Source organism: Botrytis porri (assembly GCF_014898465.1).
Source record: "Botrytis porri strain MUCL 3234 chromosome Unknown BPOR_005, whole genome shotgun sequence".
In the NCBI taxonomy this organism is placed as follows: Eukaryota; Fungi; Ascomycota; class Leotiomycetes; order Helotiales; family Sclerotiniaceae; genus Botrytis; species Botrytis porri.
The window spans coordinates 2,393,944-2,412,193 of record NW_024066079.1 but is presented as its reverse complement, the minus strand read 5'-3'; the positions used below and the strand labels follow the sequence as shown (position 1 = coordinate 2,412,193).

General features: G+C 41.5%; 3 protein-coding genes across 3 annotated transcripts; 1 reads left to right on the top strand and 2 right to left on the bottom strand.

Annotated features, from left to right (window-relative positions):
- On the bottom strand, positions 1-2,342 carry EAF01_004386 (uncharacterized protein; the record flags this gene model as incomplete). The annotated part of the gene is made up of 5 exons (XM_038912640.1): positions 1-616; positions 672-1,515; positions 1,564-1,949; positions 2,012-2,234; positions 2,303-2,342. 5 exons carry the CDS (start codon positions 2,340-2,342, stop codon positions 1-3), a joined length of 2,109 nt encoding a protein of 702 aa, XP_038772324.1.
- A 1,132-nt stretch (positions 2,343-3,474) lies between these two features.
- EAF01_004385 (uncharacterized protein) lies at positions 3,475-8,936 on the top strand. Its single transcript, XM_038912639.1, has 4 exons — positions 3,475-5,516; positions 5,582-5,653; positions 5,705-5,967; positions 6,214-8,936. Exons 1-4 carry the CDS (start codon positions 4,595-4,597, stop codon positions 8,617-8,619), a joined length of 3,663 nt encoding a protein of 1,220 aa, XP_038772323.1. The 5' UTR covers positions 3,475-4,594; the 3' UTR covers positions 8,620-8,936.
- Positions 8,937-16,196: 7,260 nt separating this feature from the next.
- Positions 16,197-16,445, bottom strand: EAF01_004384 (uncharacterized protein; the record flags this gene model as incomplete). Its single annotated transcript, XM_038912638.1, has 1 exon — positions 16,197-16,445. The coding sequence occupies one exon, from the start codon at positions 16,443-16,445 to the stop codon at positions 16,197-16,199; it is 249 nt and encodes an 82-aa protein (XP_038772322.1).
- Between the last annotated feature and the right edge of the window lie 1,805 nt (positions 16,446-18,250).

Below are 18,250 nucleotides of genomic sequence, written 5' to 3'. Positions count from 1 at the left end.
CTACGAACATTCAGCCCCCAACATTCCCAATTCCCCACTCAAAAATTCCTCCGCATTAACCAACTCCGTACTTCCATAAACCACTCTTCTCTTCCCCATTCCTCCCCCACCTTCCTTATTAACCCTTCTCGTCCACTCCTGTAAATTTCCATATTCATCCATACTACCCCCACCAACTGTAAAAACAATTGCTTCACTAAACCCTTGTCTACGCATACCAAAACTCGGTGTGATACCAGGTCCTTGCAAACTTCCTGGCATTTCGTTTCTTCTACTCGCGCTTGCTGGTGGTACGGTACCTCTTGCATTTGCGGATCTAGGGTCAAAGTAAAGATAATCTTCTGTTTTTGCTATTGCGGAACTAGAAGCGGACTGAGGATCCATAATTGATTCTGTAATTTTTGTGACAGTAAGATCACGATTTGCGGGAAGGAAATTCTTTACTCCGGATATTAAATTATCGAAATTGGTGGTAATACCAGTTTCTTTAAGGGATGTGGTGAGGCGAGAAGAAATGGAAGAGAGACCACGGAAAAGATCGCCGGATGTACTTGGTGGTTGAGAAGCAGGGGTAGGAGCTGTAGTGAGCATTGTCATTCGGGTTGTGGTGCGAACTCTGAATTGTTTGTTAGTCGCATCAACTAGATGAGAAAAATGAATAAATGACTTACTGTTTGACATATGCTAAAGATGTAGTGTCAGCACCTGCAGTCTTCAATGCCTCTTCAAATTTGTCCATCTCAGCCCTCGTGATTTCTTGTTCGGTACTCAAGTACCAGATGATAAATAATCTCAATTTATCTGTTGGTTCTTTGCCTTTGTCTGCATCATTTACAACCTCAAGCATTTGCGCTTTTGTTTGCTTCATGATATTTTCTTCCATTTGGTAAAAGTTATCCAATTGTCGATCCTTTATGCCAGTCAAAAGTCCAGCTAATATATTCATGTGCATATCTAGAACAGCTTTTCGTTCTCTCAATTCGGGAAGTAAGGTAATGGCAGCCTTCAGATGTTGTGCCGAAGCACTCGTATCATTTTGAAGATCTTCTATGGAAGAAGCACCTGTCTTCTTCGTTATATCAGTTGCATCGGCCTTGTATCGCATTAATTCTGCATCAATGTCCTCCGCTACTTGTGGAAACGGCACAGCGGAATTCTTTGCCCAGAAAAAATCATTCGCATTCAAATCGTAAGCCTTTTTAGTTGTACCCTTTGCAGGATTCTCCTCATCTATTGGTGTCTCGACGGTGATTCGATTTAACTTCATTTTGAGAACATCATGTACGAGTGACTGATATGTCCAGGAATGCGATAGCATAGGAATTAGATCAACATTTCGATCGAGTATAATAAGAACTGGTCGAGCAGAGGGCGCAATAGTAGATTGACGATTGGCGGGGCCGGAGAACAAATTGTCTTTTGAGTTTAGAACATGGTCTCTCAATTTTCGATCGAGCTTAGCAGAGATCATTTCTGCTGCTGCACCTGGAGGACATCTGATTATTGGCATAACGCCTGTAAATTGTTAGTTGGGCGCCAACACAATCCCATCCAATATCTTACCCATTGTGACCATAACACTGAAAAGTCCGCTGACGATCCTATCAACCACATTGTCCAATTCCTCATCCTTTGTCTTTGCGCTGTTCAATGCCCAATATGTATTCTGTTTTCTCATCCCAAGACTAAAGAGGTCCGGTTCTCCCACAATAAAATTCAGGTATTGATCAAAGAATTGTGCAATATTTTCTGACGTCCCAGCTTCCACCGTTTGCTTTGCGAAATCTTCTAATAATGCGCGAGGTATCGAGGAGAGAAAGTTGATGTAGGCAGGAGAATAGAGACCTTTCGTGAGATCACTGGTAATGCCCTTTAGGTTGGCTTCCGTAGGTTCAACCAAATATAATACTGGAACATCGGGGATAGGGTGTCGATTTGCTGAAATATGCCTAACTTCATCAGTACTTTTCAAGTAACATGGAAGCTCTTGCTTCCCCGCACATCAACATACATATGCATTGTAACTCCCCAAGCTCTCAAGTCGCTAACTCGTAGTACACTACTGATAACATCTCGTCCTAAATCATCAAAGACCAAGACCTTCCAAATTGGTTCTCCATCTTCGTTGAGAATAGGCACTGATGGCACCGCAATTCCAGTGAGTGATGTTTGATCGTGAGCATTCGCAGATTCGGGGGAATCATGATTCAAATTGAGCATGCGCTCAATCGATCCTATCGAGAGATGGATTAGTATCTCAGTATGCAGAAGAGGTAGAAAATAGGGGAAATAATTTACATACTGATCTGACGATCCCGGAGAGAGTTATGTGAAGTTGCCATGTTTGTTATTGATTTCCAAGGCTGTGATTCAGCCAAATTGGCTAGAATATATCATGTAATACCAGTATTGAGATGCGCAAGAATCAAGGTATTGAGGGGTAGATGAAATTCCAGAAAGGTGTGAGTATGTATGGAATGATTTATTTGCCTTTACTCAAGGACACATCTGCGAATATTGCGATAGCTTATCGAACAAGAATAGGTGAGTAGGTGAGTGGGTAGGTAGGTAGGTAGGTAGGTAGGTAGGTAAGTATCTAAGTGAGTAAGTAATAAGTTTCCCTAGTGAATGGCTTCATGGTGAATTGTACTATTCTGCTAGGTCCCACGGGTATCAACCATCTATCCAATAATTATTAGTAGAATGTTTTATTAGCGTTATCAAATATCAAATCACATCAGGTACAACAAGGGGGTCTCTCTTTTGTACGGCGAAACGAAACGTTCTGCAGGCGAAACTAAAAAACCGAAAAATGGACTTTCCCACGCTTTCCCTCAATTTGAATCGTTCGTTCCTTCAATCTCTCTCTTGTTCCTTTCTTTTAATACAATCCAAACCCACAACCAAAACACACACCATCACCATCACCATTTGCTTTTTCTTTCGTACTTTCTCGACCTTTATCAACAACACAACACAACACAACACCATTCATCACCTCTACCCAATTCTTCATCAACACATTACTTCAACTCTTCAACTCTTCACCTCTTCACCTCTTCACCTCTTCACCTCTCCCCCCCATCTTCATCAACGGTCCCATGACATTTTCTCTTTGATGGTTATTACATGGACGCGCCAACTTTACTTCTAATCAGAATTCATGATCGTACAAATTAATTATTGAACCAAAAAAGTGACCGGATTTGCAAAAAGAAAAAGGCTGCTGGGTCACTCATAAGAGTGTATAACTTTAGAGAAGAAATTCAGACGGGCAGATCTAAGTGCGCAAAGAAGACAAAGTCCTCCAAAGCAAAAACAAAAGGGTATGGTAACACTTTGAATACACACAACACCACCAAATCTTGATACGCCATGCAATTGACGCTGGCCAAATTATCTACAACTACACTTTTACCCCCCTCCCCCTACCCAGAATATTGTATTGCCACCCCCCCCCCCCCCAAGAATCCTCAATCTGCATAGACACAAGGCTTTCATGCTTTTGCTTTCGCATAGAGAGGTCGGAAAGGGACCGCATATCAACGTGCAAGGTTGAGATATCATAAGTTGCCCATATCGTATAGCACAGTGAAAAGAGAAAAGATCCGTTCAAGAGGAAGATCTTCATCTATACCATTGTTGCAGAGAGGGTATACTGATGATGTCTCGAGCCTGGCTTCACTGGACTATATTGTACTGTGCAGGCTGCGGTTGTGGTTGTACTTCTTCTTACCGATAGTGTTTCTTGGCCATCGGGCTTCTGGTGTTTAGAACAAAAAAAAGGGGGTGTGATTGTACTGCTGAATGTACTTGATAAAAAAGGTACATTCATGGAACATCACACATTTGGATAACAACCCAGAAGTGAGGTGTGGTCATGGGCAATCCATACTTCATCTATCGCTCTTCATTTACAGTAAAAACTGTGATAATGATGATGATGATGATGATGATGGAGTGAGTGAGGGTGTGTTTTGGAAAGCATTCATTCATTCATTCATTGATTCATCCATCCATCCATCCATCAATATCTTCAATTACTATTATCTTTCCAGAGAATCTCTTCAACGGATGGATTATTGCACCGCATACCTATGATCAGAGAGTTGCAAGCATCGTCATCAGTGGCTTTTGCATACAATCTACACACATACCAATTTTCCTTGCCCACCAAAAACCTATCTTTTTGTTTCCTTTTCTTTTGGCTCACATTTTCCTCTTTACACCACACACACACACACTTTACTTTCCGCCCAGCCATCAAGATGGGATTTCATTCTTTCATGGGGGGAGGGGGGTTGCTTAATCAAATATTTACTTGTCAGCTAATTCATGTTCTTTGTTGTTTAGCTTACCCAATCAAACCAAACCAATTCATCCACTTTACCATAAAACCGAATAGACGAATCATTTAACTCCCCCGTCTTTAACCTTTCGGGACACACCACGCTATTCTTCTAGCCACGCCCCGAGCCTAGTCCGAAAAACTAGTTACCCGCATTTAAGCGTTTCTTACCGAGCCAACTCCTCTAGTTTTCCCTGGGTGCTCTTTAGTCATTCACGTGACTATATCTCACTCTCACAATTCAAGATGGACGGTGATAATCATGGTTACATACCAGATGATGTTGATTTCGATGGATTATTGAGTAGTGGTTCAGTTTGGCCAAGTGCAGACCGATATGCATACCCACAACAACAATCTCAACCCCAGCAGCAACCCCAACAACAGCCTCAACAGCAACATGTACAATCAGATCCATATGGAAGATATTCGAATATTCAACCTTCTTATGGACAGTATGATCTTTCTCATCAATCTCATCAGCAACCCACGTATAATGCTCTATCATATACGAATAGTCCTGCATATGCTGCTGCGCAGTATCAACATGCTAGACCATCAGACATGTTCACTCCTACCTCTTACAGTCTCGATCCTTCAATGCAAGAGTCGAATTCCTACCATGGAGCTCAAAGTCCTTTCCCGTATCAGCAAAATACCACTCAACATACCACAATTTCTCCCCAAACACTTCAATACAATTTGTTGGCTCAACAGCAAATGAACAGTGGGATTCCATCGACCGCTTTTCAACGATCAAATAGCGGAATTGGTAGTAAACCTAATTATAACTATGGCCAAAGGACACAAAGTAATGATAATCATTTCTTTAACCAAGCTCAGAATAGTATTGTACCACAAAAGATGGACCAGAATTCATCCAACAATACCGTGCGGTATCCTTCGATTCCTTCAGATCTTGTTCCAAAGGAGGAGGTGAAGCAACATGTTCCGATTACAGAGCAATATCCCGTCGCGGCACCTACTGTTGCTGTGCCTCGCCAACGAGAGATTCCCGAGCCTCAACCCATTGCTCCGGCTCCAAACCCACTCCGAGTCACTCATCCAGATCTTGTTGCGAACAACCCCTCTTCAAGACCTAGATTTTCATATGCTCCATTTCTCGCATGGGAAGATACGCCGATACAGGTTCCTCCTGCACTAAAGAGTCAGTATATTTAAACGCTTCTTTTTTTTCCCGAGACATCAAAATTGCTAACATCTTTTGGGTAGATACCATTCCAAAGTATCATCCAAGAAAATCCAGAAGTGGAAAAGAACTAGTACCGGGACTGAATAAATCAAGTAAGTATCATTGGATCTCTTTGTTTACCTCAATATTAATATCTCGGTTAGAAATTTCAACCACGCCAGCAAAAATTTCACAGAAAATTCGGGCGCCAAAACAGAAGAAAACGCACGTTAGCACTTATAAAGGCACTAGTAGATCTGCTTTTGATAAAGATTCCATCGTACGTTCTGATGGTACAAATACGCCAACTAAGTCTTCAACACCCACGGAATCAAGCACTTCAGAGGAAGAAACAAGTTCGGAAGAAGAGTCTGATTATGAAGATGAGGATGAAGATGATATGCCTCCTCCAATAGATATTAGTACTGTAAGTACAAACTCCCCTTCCCCAATAATTCCTGAACGTGATCGATCTCTATCATGTGTATGACATGCATCTGCTGTTACTATTCCATAATAAGATATTTGACCTGTTCTGTGTGAATTATTTCAATACATGAGTGGACAATCATATTAGCCTGCTCGCATATATGTTTGACCTCATTGATATGCCAACCCCTGGCTGATAGCCCAATGATTACTAAAAATGAATACTAATGATTGATCAATACAGGTACGTGGGCTCACGCGTCCCAGTGATATCCCTAGTGCTGCCCGATGGGATGCCATAGGAATTGTCTGGAAAGATCCCAATTCTAGTCCAAGTGCCGCTGCTATTACAAGTGCTATGAACGATTATGCCAATACTTTCATCGCTCTTCGAACTCAAATCAAGGATGCCACGGCGAAATTACAAGAAGCAACAACATCTAAAGCTCCTGAGGTACAATTACAGAAACTCAAGTCGCTCCGTTCCGAACTTTCAGAAGCTCTGTATCAAACAATTGAGGCAGCGAATAAACTCGGCTATGCTCCAATTGTCGAAAATCTTGGTGGCCACCAGAAGTTAGTTAGCGGTTTGACAGCCACACTCATCGAATGTACAAAAACTGAAGATTACGTTGGAAAACTTCCACGAGCTGTTTTTGCTTTGCTCGCCAGATTTCAAACACTCACAGAAGATTTGCTTACGAAGAGTAAATTTGATGCTCTCGCAAAGCGTTGGAATAAGAAAGGAGATCAAGAAATTAAAAGCTACATCAAAGTTATAATGGATAACACAGTTGATGCAAAGCGAAGAGCTTCTAAGATAGATCAGACATTGCCTAGCGCTGAAGATACCAAGAAGAAGCTGGAAAAGATAGAACAAATTAAATCTCGAGCTACAGAATCCTTGAAGCCCACGGCAACTAATCTAAATCCATCAAAAAGACCTCATGAAGGGGATGGCAATAACGGAAAACCAAATAAGAAGTTTGCTACTGATGTTTCTGGTACTCCTACCTCGACAACCAAGTTGCCTCCAATACCTAAGAGATCCAATGTCAACCTTCTTGGTATTTCTTCCTCCAAGCCAACTCCTAAGCCTGCTCCAAAGGTTGCGCCAACCAAGAAGAAAGAACCATCACCACCTCCACCACCACCAATGTCATCCAGATTAGGTGATATCTTGGCCAGTATCGAGAAACCACCTGAGGCACCAAAGAAGGCTTCACCAGCAGCTGGACCTCCAGAAACTCCCGAAGAAAAGAAGCGCCGTGAGCGAAAAGAAAGCAGACGACATCTCAGAGTCAAATTCAAGCCAGACGATGAACTTGAGCAAATTCGTTTATTCAAACATGAGGTTGCAGAAGATGAGGGACGTCAAGATGGTATGTTGAGAGATGCACGTAATAATCACTCTGAGGGTATGATGCATAAGCAACGTGTTCAGGCTACAGATGAGGACGATGATGAAGTCATGTCTGGTATGATTGAGGATCGACCTTATCCTACTTTGGTTGAAGTCGATCTTTCCAATCTGGATAAGCATACTACATATGGTCCAAGTTATATTACCAGAGGTGGAAATGTTAAGTTTGTTACTCCGGAACAGCAAGAACAAAAGCGACGAGAGGCCAATGAGTTACTTGTAATCTATAATGATCCTTCAGAAATTCCACCATCTGCAAAAGAACCATCTTCTGCAAATGATGCCGCTACTGGTATGGTAAAACAACTAAAGTATCCAAGTGCTCCTTGGTTGATTCAAAGGCTTCAAGATATTCATCAGTATGGTCCAGAATATGCACGAACCCTTGCGATCAGTCGTTTGGAAGAAAGAAAGTACAAAGAAATGTTAGATAACCAAGCTCGCGGTTTCACACAAAATGCTTCATCTTCCAGTAATGGTATGCCTGCATTACAACAACTTTCTGGAGCACCAAAATTCAACCCCATAATGGAGGTAGCATGGGAGAATCTTCAACGTGTTGTTGCAACTTTGAAGGGCAAACCATATCCAGCTATTGAACCACCTGAGTGGATGAACGAAGCACAAAAGAAGGATTGGTGGGATGGTTATAACAAGGATCATCCTAATGCTGCAGAAGAGAGACTTCTTGCTCAAATGCAAGCTCCCCAAGCTCCTTCAATGTTACCTCCAATGCCAGTTTCTCAAATGCAGGGTTATCAACCACAGATGACTCAGCCGGTTATGAATTATCAAGTCGCAGTCCCAGACGTCAATCAACAAGTCCAACAATACCTAGCGAGTTTAACTGGAAATAACAACACAAATACCGATATTCCAACATCATCATCAACACCCCAACAATTCGATTTCAGCGCATGGTCCAATAATCCCGCTCTTCAAGGCTATGCACCTTCTCTTCCTACCGATTCCTCGTCAAGATGGCCCGGTCACCAAAGTGATGAGAATCGAGATTCGAGAGGAGGTAAAAATAATTACAATAATGATAAATGGCGTAAACCAGGAAACGAGTGGAAGAAAGATACAAAATGGGAACCGCTGGATGAGAACGGACAGTATAAGGGAAAGAAACAACCGTGTAAATTTTGGGGAGAGGGAAAGTGTGCAAAGGGCGCGGCGTGTACTTATAGTCATGAACCGGAGGATCAGGGGAGAGATCGTTATTGAGATTTTATGAGAAGTGGGGTGTGAGTGCGAGTGATATTGGGATTGGGATTGGGAGGGCATTTGCATTTGCGTGTATTTGTGTATGAGCGTGGATTCTTTCGTTCTTTTTCTCTTGATTTCTTTTTTTCTTTTGTAATGCGAGATGTGGAGAATTATTATAGTTGTCAACTTGCATGGTTTAGGGGGTTGAATGGATGGATGAGTGGGTGGGTGGTGTTATGGGATGAGAATGAGAATGAGAAGGGAAATATGTATATTTCTTGGGTTGGGGGTTATTCATGTATAGGGGAAGTGGTAGTGTTGGGATGAAATGGGCGGATTTGTATGAGGAGAATTGTTCTGTAATTTTAGGGGAGTTGAGGAGAGGGAGGGAGCGGGAAGGGGGTGAATGATGAAAATGGGAATAGAAATGAGGATAAATCCAAAATCGAATTAAAATATTACATTCATGATGAACTTTAAGTGTTTATTTTATGTTTATGTATGTCTATGATGTGGTGATTGAAATTGAGGTTGAAAATGAAAATAGAGTTCACATTGATAAGGTGGAGTGAAGTGGAGTAATGAGGTGATGAGGTGATATTTTTGAATAATATTCTTCTTCTTTCGAGGGGAGGGAAGAGAGTAGAGGGGAGAAGGAGGAAGGAGGAATGGGAGAATGGGGAGAATAGTTGTTGGGGTGAGGGATAGAGAAGCGGGGATATAGCTGTGAAGATGGAGATGGGATGGGATGGAATGGGAATGGAATGGGAATGGGAATGGGAATGGGAATGGGAATGGGAATGGGAATGGGAATGGGAATGGGAATGGGAATGGGAAGGGAGGGGAATGGGAATGGGAATGGGAAGGGAGGGGAGGAGAGGGAAAAGGAGGAGTAGGTGCGGAGGTAGAAGGTAGAAGTAGGTGGGGAGGTAGAATTAGAAGTAGGTGAGGAGGTAGAGGTAGAAGGTAAGAAGGTAGAAAGTAGAAAGTAGAAAGTGTGTAAAAGAAAACACATAGATGTAGAAGAAAGAAAATAGATATGAGATGAGATGATTATATATATTAATATAATATGATATTCTATATGTGATTGAATATTTTACCTATGTAAGTGTTATGTATAGAACTTTCACTCTTGCTTGGTGTGGTATTTCGTATTGTGGAAGAGTGTATGGATGTGCTGGATTTTGGGTAAGGATGTGATGGGATGGGTTTATGGGTTTTCTGCGTTTGGCTTTGGTGGAGATGAAAATGGAAATGCTTGGCTGAAAAGGAGTCAAGGTTAGATGGAGCCAAGAGGAGAAAGGGGTATAGTAAAAGGGGGGAGAAGAAGTTGAGAAGTGGTTCGAGGGAATGAGGGCGGAGAGGGGGGGAGGGTGAAGGGAAGAGAAGAGAGAAGGGGGGAGAATAAGAGAAGAGCACCCGAATCCTTGTCAAAGTAAGCACATACTCATATCCAAATCCAAACTTAAACCCAAAATCGAGAGCGGACCCGAACCTGAAAATTGAAAATTGAAACGCAGAAATGGGGATTTAGTTGGGATGGATGGGTGAGTGGGTGTATGGATGTGTGTAAGCGAGTGAGTAGGATGGAGGAGTAGGAGTGAAAGTGAAAGTGTGAGAAGAATGAGGATTCCTAGTAGGTTAGAAAAGTAGAAGACTGTAGGACTAGAGACTAGAATCCTTTTGCTTTGGAGACTGGAGACTGGAGACTGGAGACTGGAGACTGGAGACTGGAGGACTGGAGTTTGAGATGAGTTGAGATGAGACGAATGGATGTAATTACACCGAGATAGAGATAGGAGTAGAGGACTAAGGATAAGATCAAGAAGAATATTGCTTCAGAATTTCTCGTGTAGTATTTTCCTTTTCCCTTTCAGGGATCATGAAGTGATCTTTGGTAGGTTTTTCGTGTATTGGGATTTTGTTTGAAGGTGAGGAGAAGAGGGCAGGGCAGTTGATTTGGGGCTGGTATTGAGCATTTGATGTTTGATATTTGATGTTTGAGATCTATCTATCTAGTATCTACTGTCTAGATACCTAGATTATGAACTGCTGTCTGCCAGGTATGTAATGCTTGATATGCGAGTTTTGAGATTCAGGACATGATACCCAGACATTCATTCTCCACGCTACTGAAATGAATAAGACGAGATGAAGTGAGTGAGGTTCACAGGAAAGTCATTACTTTACTCTTAAGGAAAGAATATTTCCATAGGTATCAAAAAGAGGAATCTATTCGTCCAGGGAAGGAAATTCGTCAAAAGGAGGGGAATGTAAAGATAAGATGGATATATGGATTGAACTTCCCTTTATCATACTTTAACTCTTGCACTTGAGAGGAATCTTCGTCTGATTTGGATTAAGGAGGTTTGGGTAGGGCTCTGGGCTGTAAGGCTAGGCTTCAAGTGTTTAGAGCTAATTAGGATTTGATATCAATATGAATACATCAGCTATCTTTTTCTAAATTGAACTAGCATTTTGTATTTCTCAGAGAGAACATAGTAGATGTCGAGGTGAGGTACCTATCTATAGAATGAAAATGATGAGAAGTGAAATAACTACTAAATCCAAATCACTCAACATTCACTAATCTACCACGAAGATATACCCAATTCCAAATAATCAAAGACCACACATCTAAAAAGCACAAAGAAAAACATGGAAATAGTATACAAGATTATATAGCTCTAATTTTCTCATAGGTAAATACATACCTATCTACCTATCTATCTACCTCGCTATATATACAAACCTAAACACTACTGAGAACAATCCCAATAATATCACTCACATACCCATCTCCCTCCTCCCATTTCCTTTCTCTCCCCCCTCATCATACCTCACCATCCCTACAATTCCTCCCTCGCATTCTCATTCTCATTCCCATTCGCATTCGCATTCGCACCACTCTCAAGCCGAAAAAGGAAGGAGGGGTAATTATAAATCATAAACCGAAATCCTTATTATTTACTAGGTAGGTAGGTACCTAGGTAGATGAGTAATGGTGTTGAAGGATTGGATTTAAGCTCGGTCTCGGTAAAATGAGCTAGACTAGACTGGGATATTTGGAGTTGGGCTGAATACCTACCTGGATGGGGCTGGAGGATTCTGTTATTTCTTCGTTTCCTATTTCTTATTCCTTGGGTTGTTTTATTCTGTTCCTTTCCCATGAGCGAGTCACGGTATTGATGATGGGTTTGAGTTTCGGTTGTGGGAGGATGGATGATAGGGATGGGAGATGGAGATGTGGTTGAGGAGGGTGTATGTTTGACTTGACTTTACTTGACTTGGTTCGACGGTGGATTAGATTTGGCTTGGTCGAGCTGGGTGGGTAGATTTAGATTGATTATGATTGTGAATGTGATTGAATGAATACTATATAGATGTGCATGTACATATGTATGTATGTATTTTAAACATGGAATGAGAATATATCTATCTATAATATAAGAAGATATGTCTCTCACACACACATACACAATACACATTAGTAAAAAGAACCGCAGTATCAAGACACAGTCAAGAAAATTTATGATTCGACAGACTACCCAGTTATATACCTACATATATACATACACAAATCCAAACCTCAACAACATAACGCCAGCTTGATTTTCTATCTCTACTTTCCATTCCATCACTTGAAGCTAGAAATTGAATTCTCATTCCCATCCCATCCCATTCATTTACCAATTCCGAAACGTAAATCTCTATTCTCACAACCAGGAAAGTATATGTGATTGGTCCCGATTAAGTGGTTGTGTTATTTTGTGTTATGGATTGCATCATTGGATTGGATTGGGCGGGGAAGAAGATGGATGTGACTAGGATGATGGCTGGTGGCTGGAGCTGAAACATAAATGTGATGGATCAGGGTATTGTGATCGTAAGCATAAGCAGGGTAGTGAGGGGGTTTGGAGTTTGGGGTGTGGGCTTGGGATGGTGGGATGATGGAATGACGGGTAGGTGAGGAGGAGGATGAGGTGGCGCTTTGATGTGAGGGAATGAGATGGAGGGGAGATGAAGTGGGAGAGAGTGCGCTGTTACGGTTGGGTTGAGCAAAAATTTGGAGAAGAGGGGTAGTGTGATACTTCCAAGATAGTAATGAGAGGGTAGATAAGAGGGATAGTAAAAGTCTAAAAGAACGGCTGAAGGAAGGGATCAGATTGATAAACGAGGGGTGAGAAGTGAGGGTTAAGGTTCGAGTGAGATGCGATGAGATGAGTTTTGATTGCACAGGTGAAGATTGACAAGATAGATGACCGATTGGGGTTGGAATTGGAGAAATATGTAATAGTATCTAACAATCGTTCTTGTGATGAAGTTTGATGTTGTTGACGTGATTGGCTTGGCTGCGCTGTGTGATTATATGTTGATGTGCGAACGAGTAGGAAGAGAATGGGTAGTAGCCGGTTTGGAGCACATACGAACAAAATCTATTAAAAGTTTGGGGATCTCACGAATTCGAGTCTGATAATGCAATTTTTCTTCATGATTTAGTGATGCGTCAAAATTAGTAGTGAGGTAGGATGTTGAAGTGAAATACTCGTCGAAAGATAGGCATTAAGCAAGTGAGACATCTTCGGACATCCAGCAGCATCACCTTCGCAAGATTCCGAGTCCGGTCTCGATGAATATAAAAATTGTGAGAATTACCCAATAACGAGAAATACGACGATGAGGTGTGCGTATGCGTGTGCGCGTATATGTGCGTGTATCATCATGCCGTTGGCTTATGTTACATGAACTGGGCGCATGTTCCATTCAAGCTTAACAATAGATCTCAAAAAGCAACGTCGACCCCCAAGATGATGATCAATTAGTAGAATGGCTTACCTCTCTTACACAGCTTAAAATTAGAAAAGATAGGCTTGACTCAATAAAGGAAGGATTTCAAAGCTTATGCAGTATATGCATACTCATAAGCTTTAGGTTCTAACCCTTCCCATAAGATTTCTGGAAAAGGTAATTCCAGTAAGCGTCGACCGTTTGTAAATTTGGACATAGATAGATTCCAAAAATCCTGGTGTTTGAGATCAATCTGTCGCGATCCCGAGACGGTCTGCGATGAACTGAGCGAGTGAAATGCTATTTATGGATGTCCGGAAAGATTTGCTTAATAAGGCAAACAAAGGCAAAACATGAAATGCGGCCTGGGACTCGTGGAACCATAGAAAAAGAGCTGTAAAGAAAGTTGGATTATAAGGCTGTATGCACGTGTAATTTGCAAGCTATTGTGAGTTTGAGGATGTACGCAATCACTACAAGCGGTGAAGAAGCTGATTGAGAATGAGACTTTGGAGGGTTACAGTGGTATTCATGTACTACTATTCCTATCATATTGGTATTCACTGAAGCATTTTCCGAAAGTAAAATTGAATGGTAAAGAACACCTTGCGAGACTGAACATGTGTCAATTGGGGGCGATAAACAGATATAATGATGTGGTTCCTTGGGTTGCTCTTCAAGATAATCAGTATTATGTAGCTTTTGACTATTGGATGACTAGAGAACGAGTAGTTAGTGACTCGAGGTTGTGAGACTTCCATGCAAACCCCTTTCCCAACCATCAAATGCCGATACTCGTGTCAAGAATGCTTGGTAACATGTATGTAGTAGAATTGGGATGATCAAAATACATGGGCATGGGACATACATCTGCGGAGTTCATTGGGATATGTACTCCCTGGGAGCTGATCTGAGTTGTGAAAAGGATGATAGCGACCTCGGATATACTTGTCAGTAGTGCAATTTAGAAAAACTTCCCAAAACGATCAGTATTGCATCATAGTTGGTCATTGGGCATTATCAGCACCGTTGAGACGAATAGAGGGGAGGTTAGTTTTCCTTTATTGAGGATACCCTAAATCAAGAATGGGTCATAAGGTCGCTTCCTAGGATTTTGCCTATTCTCTGAGGATTTCATGCAGTGATTGTATAGGAGCGGAGAAAGCCTTTCAGGTCTATTCTCTAGTTCTTTACACTACTGTTCTGTGGCGAAGATATATTCGTGAAGCAACATAGGAAAGGTTTGACAGCTGAGTCCTCGGCATTAAAGCGTTGCATTTTTCAAGAACACCTCTTTAGTAACTTGAAGTCATAATCCATGTCATCCGCACTTTTCTGCCCTGAAGATCGCAAACTATCAGAAGTAGCAGGTAGATCATTCCGCTTAGGTGAGACTTAATGATCGTATATTGATAATTGGGCACGATACCCCATTTTGAGCTTTACAAGGAGTAAACAACAAGGACTTGTGGTTAGAGTGAAATAGTGAGAACTGTCCACTTGATCTTTAGATGGGACTCCATCTCATCCCAAGGGTAGAAAAAGACTTGAGATGAATCGCCACATCTTACCGATCACACTGTAGATCTAACAACGGCATTGATTATGACATCAATACGATTGGCTGAATATCCTGACTATCCGAAGCTTCTTGAGATAAACGTAGTAGTTTTGAAAATGGTATGGAAATAGATAATGATCAGGCAGTAAAACTTCCCACCCGACCAATGAAATACTCCGACTTTTTAGTCCGGACCCAAGTATTGTATAAGTACTATATCTGAAGTGACAGTATGTATGCATTTAGCAAATGTATCGAAGACCTTGTCTGAAAATGATATAATTTGACAAGGAGTACGTGCTTTTCTCGACATTATAAATTGTTTATCTCCAGTTCCGGTTATTACATTGTACCGTGCTACTGTAAATAACCTTGAGATGACATGACACAACACTTGACGGCATGATTTCGATTTTCAACCGCACTCTAAAGCTACTTATGCCGGTATTCGGAGCATAGAACTTTGAGACATACAGTAAAAAATGCCTAGGTATTATCTACCATGGACTTAAAATAGCTTCACACATAATCGTGATGTTCATGTAGATGTTGTGAGATATTCCAAATGATTTTCGATTGATACCGTTGAAGTATTAGATGTGCACAGAAGGGAAAAGTACACGATACATGGTATCGAATGGTGTAACCTTCCTGACACCTTAAGTTTCCCCTCCTTGTATCGCATGAAAAAGATTCTTACCGGGCGACCAGGGTAGGACACAGTCCGAAGAGATTCAACCAATGGTTTCAAAGTTCACATGCAGATATACCTGAGGAGTGGTTGCATTACTGTGCTGACAGCAAGCCCCGGAGGCCCACGCAAAGGTGTAGATAATATGTAGTTAGGTAAATATGTGAAGAATACATCGGATGAAATTTTGAAGAAAGAATGAACCGATCTGCTTCAGGGTCTGTTGGAAAAAGGTGGAATCCGAATTGGATCTCAACGCCCAATGTAGAAGCACGGGCATTAAAATCTGTTTGATCTTCTCATTTGTTCCATCTAGCGTCAGAGAATATACTATGACCACGAATTAGATGAGGATAGACGTACAATGAATCTGAAGTTTTAAGCTTAGGATATACACAGCCACTTGGCTAACCAATTCCGTAGCTAGATAGCTTCTAGATACTGTGTCAGCTTCAGTAGTAATATTGTTCGGATACAATACAGAAACTGCGTTGCATGAACCGAAGCACCTAGGGACTATCCGTACGGTGTACACGGCGTAGTGTACGGTGGTTAGATGATGTTTATTTTGTCGGATGGCACATTCTGGACCCAGCGCTCGTGTCTGTGCTGTGTTGTGCTGTGCTGTGCTGTGGTGTGCTGCGATGAGGTGTGGTGTGGTGTGATGTATATCCTAACGAGGAGAGGTATGAGAAATTCTCGTCCTTGTTTTTCCTTCCTTCCTTCTTCCTTCTTCTCCTTCTTCTTCTCTCCGACCCCTTCCAACTGTGAACAAATAAATCCCTGATCTCCTCCAAGCATCTATTTTAATAATGCCGCAGACGGGAGAGAGGTCTGTTGGCTAGATTGTCCGTGAAAGGAAGAAGACCTTGAAATACCTCTCAACACTAAGCATTGACTTGACATCCATCTAAATACCTAACCGGGCACTAGGTACTGTCTGAATGAAAAAGATTCGAGACTTCCACATATGACAGTCATAAGTAGCGGGCATCTATTGCCATATTGGGAAAGATATTGAGATTAATTTGCTATACGCAGTACATATAAGGTCAACGTGCTCGGAGAATTACCTTGGTGTGAACGGAGTAGAGAAGTATAATGAAGATTAATTTCCCATTCCAGTTTAGCCTTTACTATAAATAAAAAGCAGGCGTCTGTACTAAATTTAAATTTGGGCGATTTTGATGATGCACGCACACAGCACGCAGCAATCATTAAAATACCTACGAACCTTGTGTAGGTAATCCCAGCAAAACATGAAACGAAAGCTCGGCCACTAATTATGAGTTTTGACCAATTAAAATTAAATTAATGGTAAGATACATTTTTCTTCCTTTTTTCTTTTTTTCCTTCTCTCCTCAATGTTCACTTCACTTATCTCATACCTCAATCTAGCCACTCCCACTTAACCCATGAATGCATATACTCTCCGTAAGCGATTCCATTCAGACTTCAGGATTTGGTGACGACATGGTACCACTATGTGACGACGCATATTCTTTTGGACCTCAATGGCAATTACGAACATGTACCATGTAGTGTACCAAATAAAAAGATCAATAAAGAGAATTGCCATGGACCCCAGCCACCTCCGATACGTATGTATGTATGTGTGTGTGTGTGTGTGTGTATGTGTTTGTATGTATGTAATGTACTATATTGTATTCTACTCACTGTATTGTACTGTATACAGAACAAATGCTTTTCTCCGTACTCATTTGTGTTGACGATGGATGGATGTGTTGGCAAGCAACAACACAAACCATAACCTGGCAGAAGCACGAGCTGAACACGGCGAGAATAAAATCTCCATCTGATTTGAGATAGGATTGGATATACACACGTCTTATGAACATAAGGTAGAAAAGCATACCTACTTCCCGTAAGTACTTTTTTGCCATGCAAATAACCCTTCTGCAGCTGTCATCTGTCGTTGCACAGCATAGTCACGATGGCAAGACAACTTATTCATAGGTCAGCCTCATGTGCATTCTCCCCTTACAGCTCTTTATACGAAGGTAAATTTTTGCTTCCGCGTGGCTGCAGGCATCGAACCAAAACTCCATCATCTATCCAGCCCACTATCATCTAGCCTATCAGCACATTAGCATAGTTTGGAAACGACTTGCTAAAACACCCGCACAAACCACACCCGAATTTGGTGTAATTTCGTCTTTTGTTGAACGGAAAACTACCCCCCTCAACAACAAAAAAACCCGTATCGAAATATTTCATCTATTTTGAGTACCTATTCTTTTCATCGGCACAAGCTTGCACCAAATCTGAGAGGCCCTTCATAGCCATCACTCACTACCCTTTAGTTGTTTATCTTCATTAAACTATAGTAGTAAGAGACGATGCACTCGGACTGCCGAACTGCATCTGTCCGTGAGCTCACAGGTCAGACACCCAGTCAATTGAAACGATTAAACGAATTTCCGAAATCGACCACTAGACTTCATATCAAACATGTCATTCTAGAAGTGAGCGAAGGTTGTTTGGTGGTTCATCAATCTTGAATCATGCAAATTCAACAAATGTATCTTTTGACTGATTTATGGAAACATTGGCCAAGTCAACTCCGTTATTGCTTCTACTCCATA

Bases quoted from the DNA above. Each gene is read 5' to 3' on its own strand.
- EAF01_004385 (XM_038912639.1), top strand. From the start codon at position 4,595: ATGGACGGTGATAATCATGGTTACATACCAGATGATGTTGATTTCGAT. The intron at 5,517-5,581 runs GTCAGTATATTT...TCTTTTGGGTAG, and splicing joins GGTTCCTCCTGCACTAAAGA to ATACCATTCCAAAGTATCAT. The intron at 5,968-6,213 runs GTAAGTACAAAC...TGATCAATACAG, and splicing joins CTCCAATAGATATTAGTACT to GTACGTGGGCTCACGCGTCC.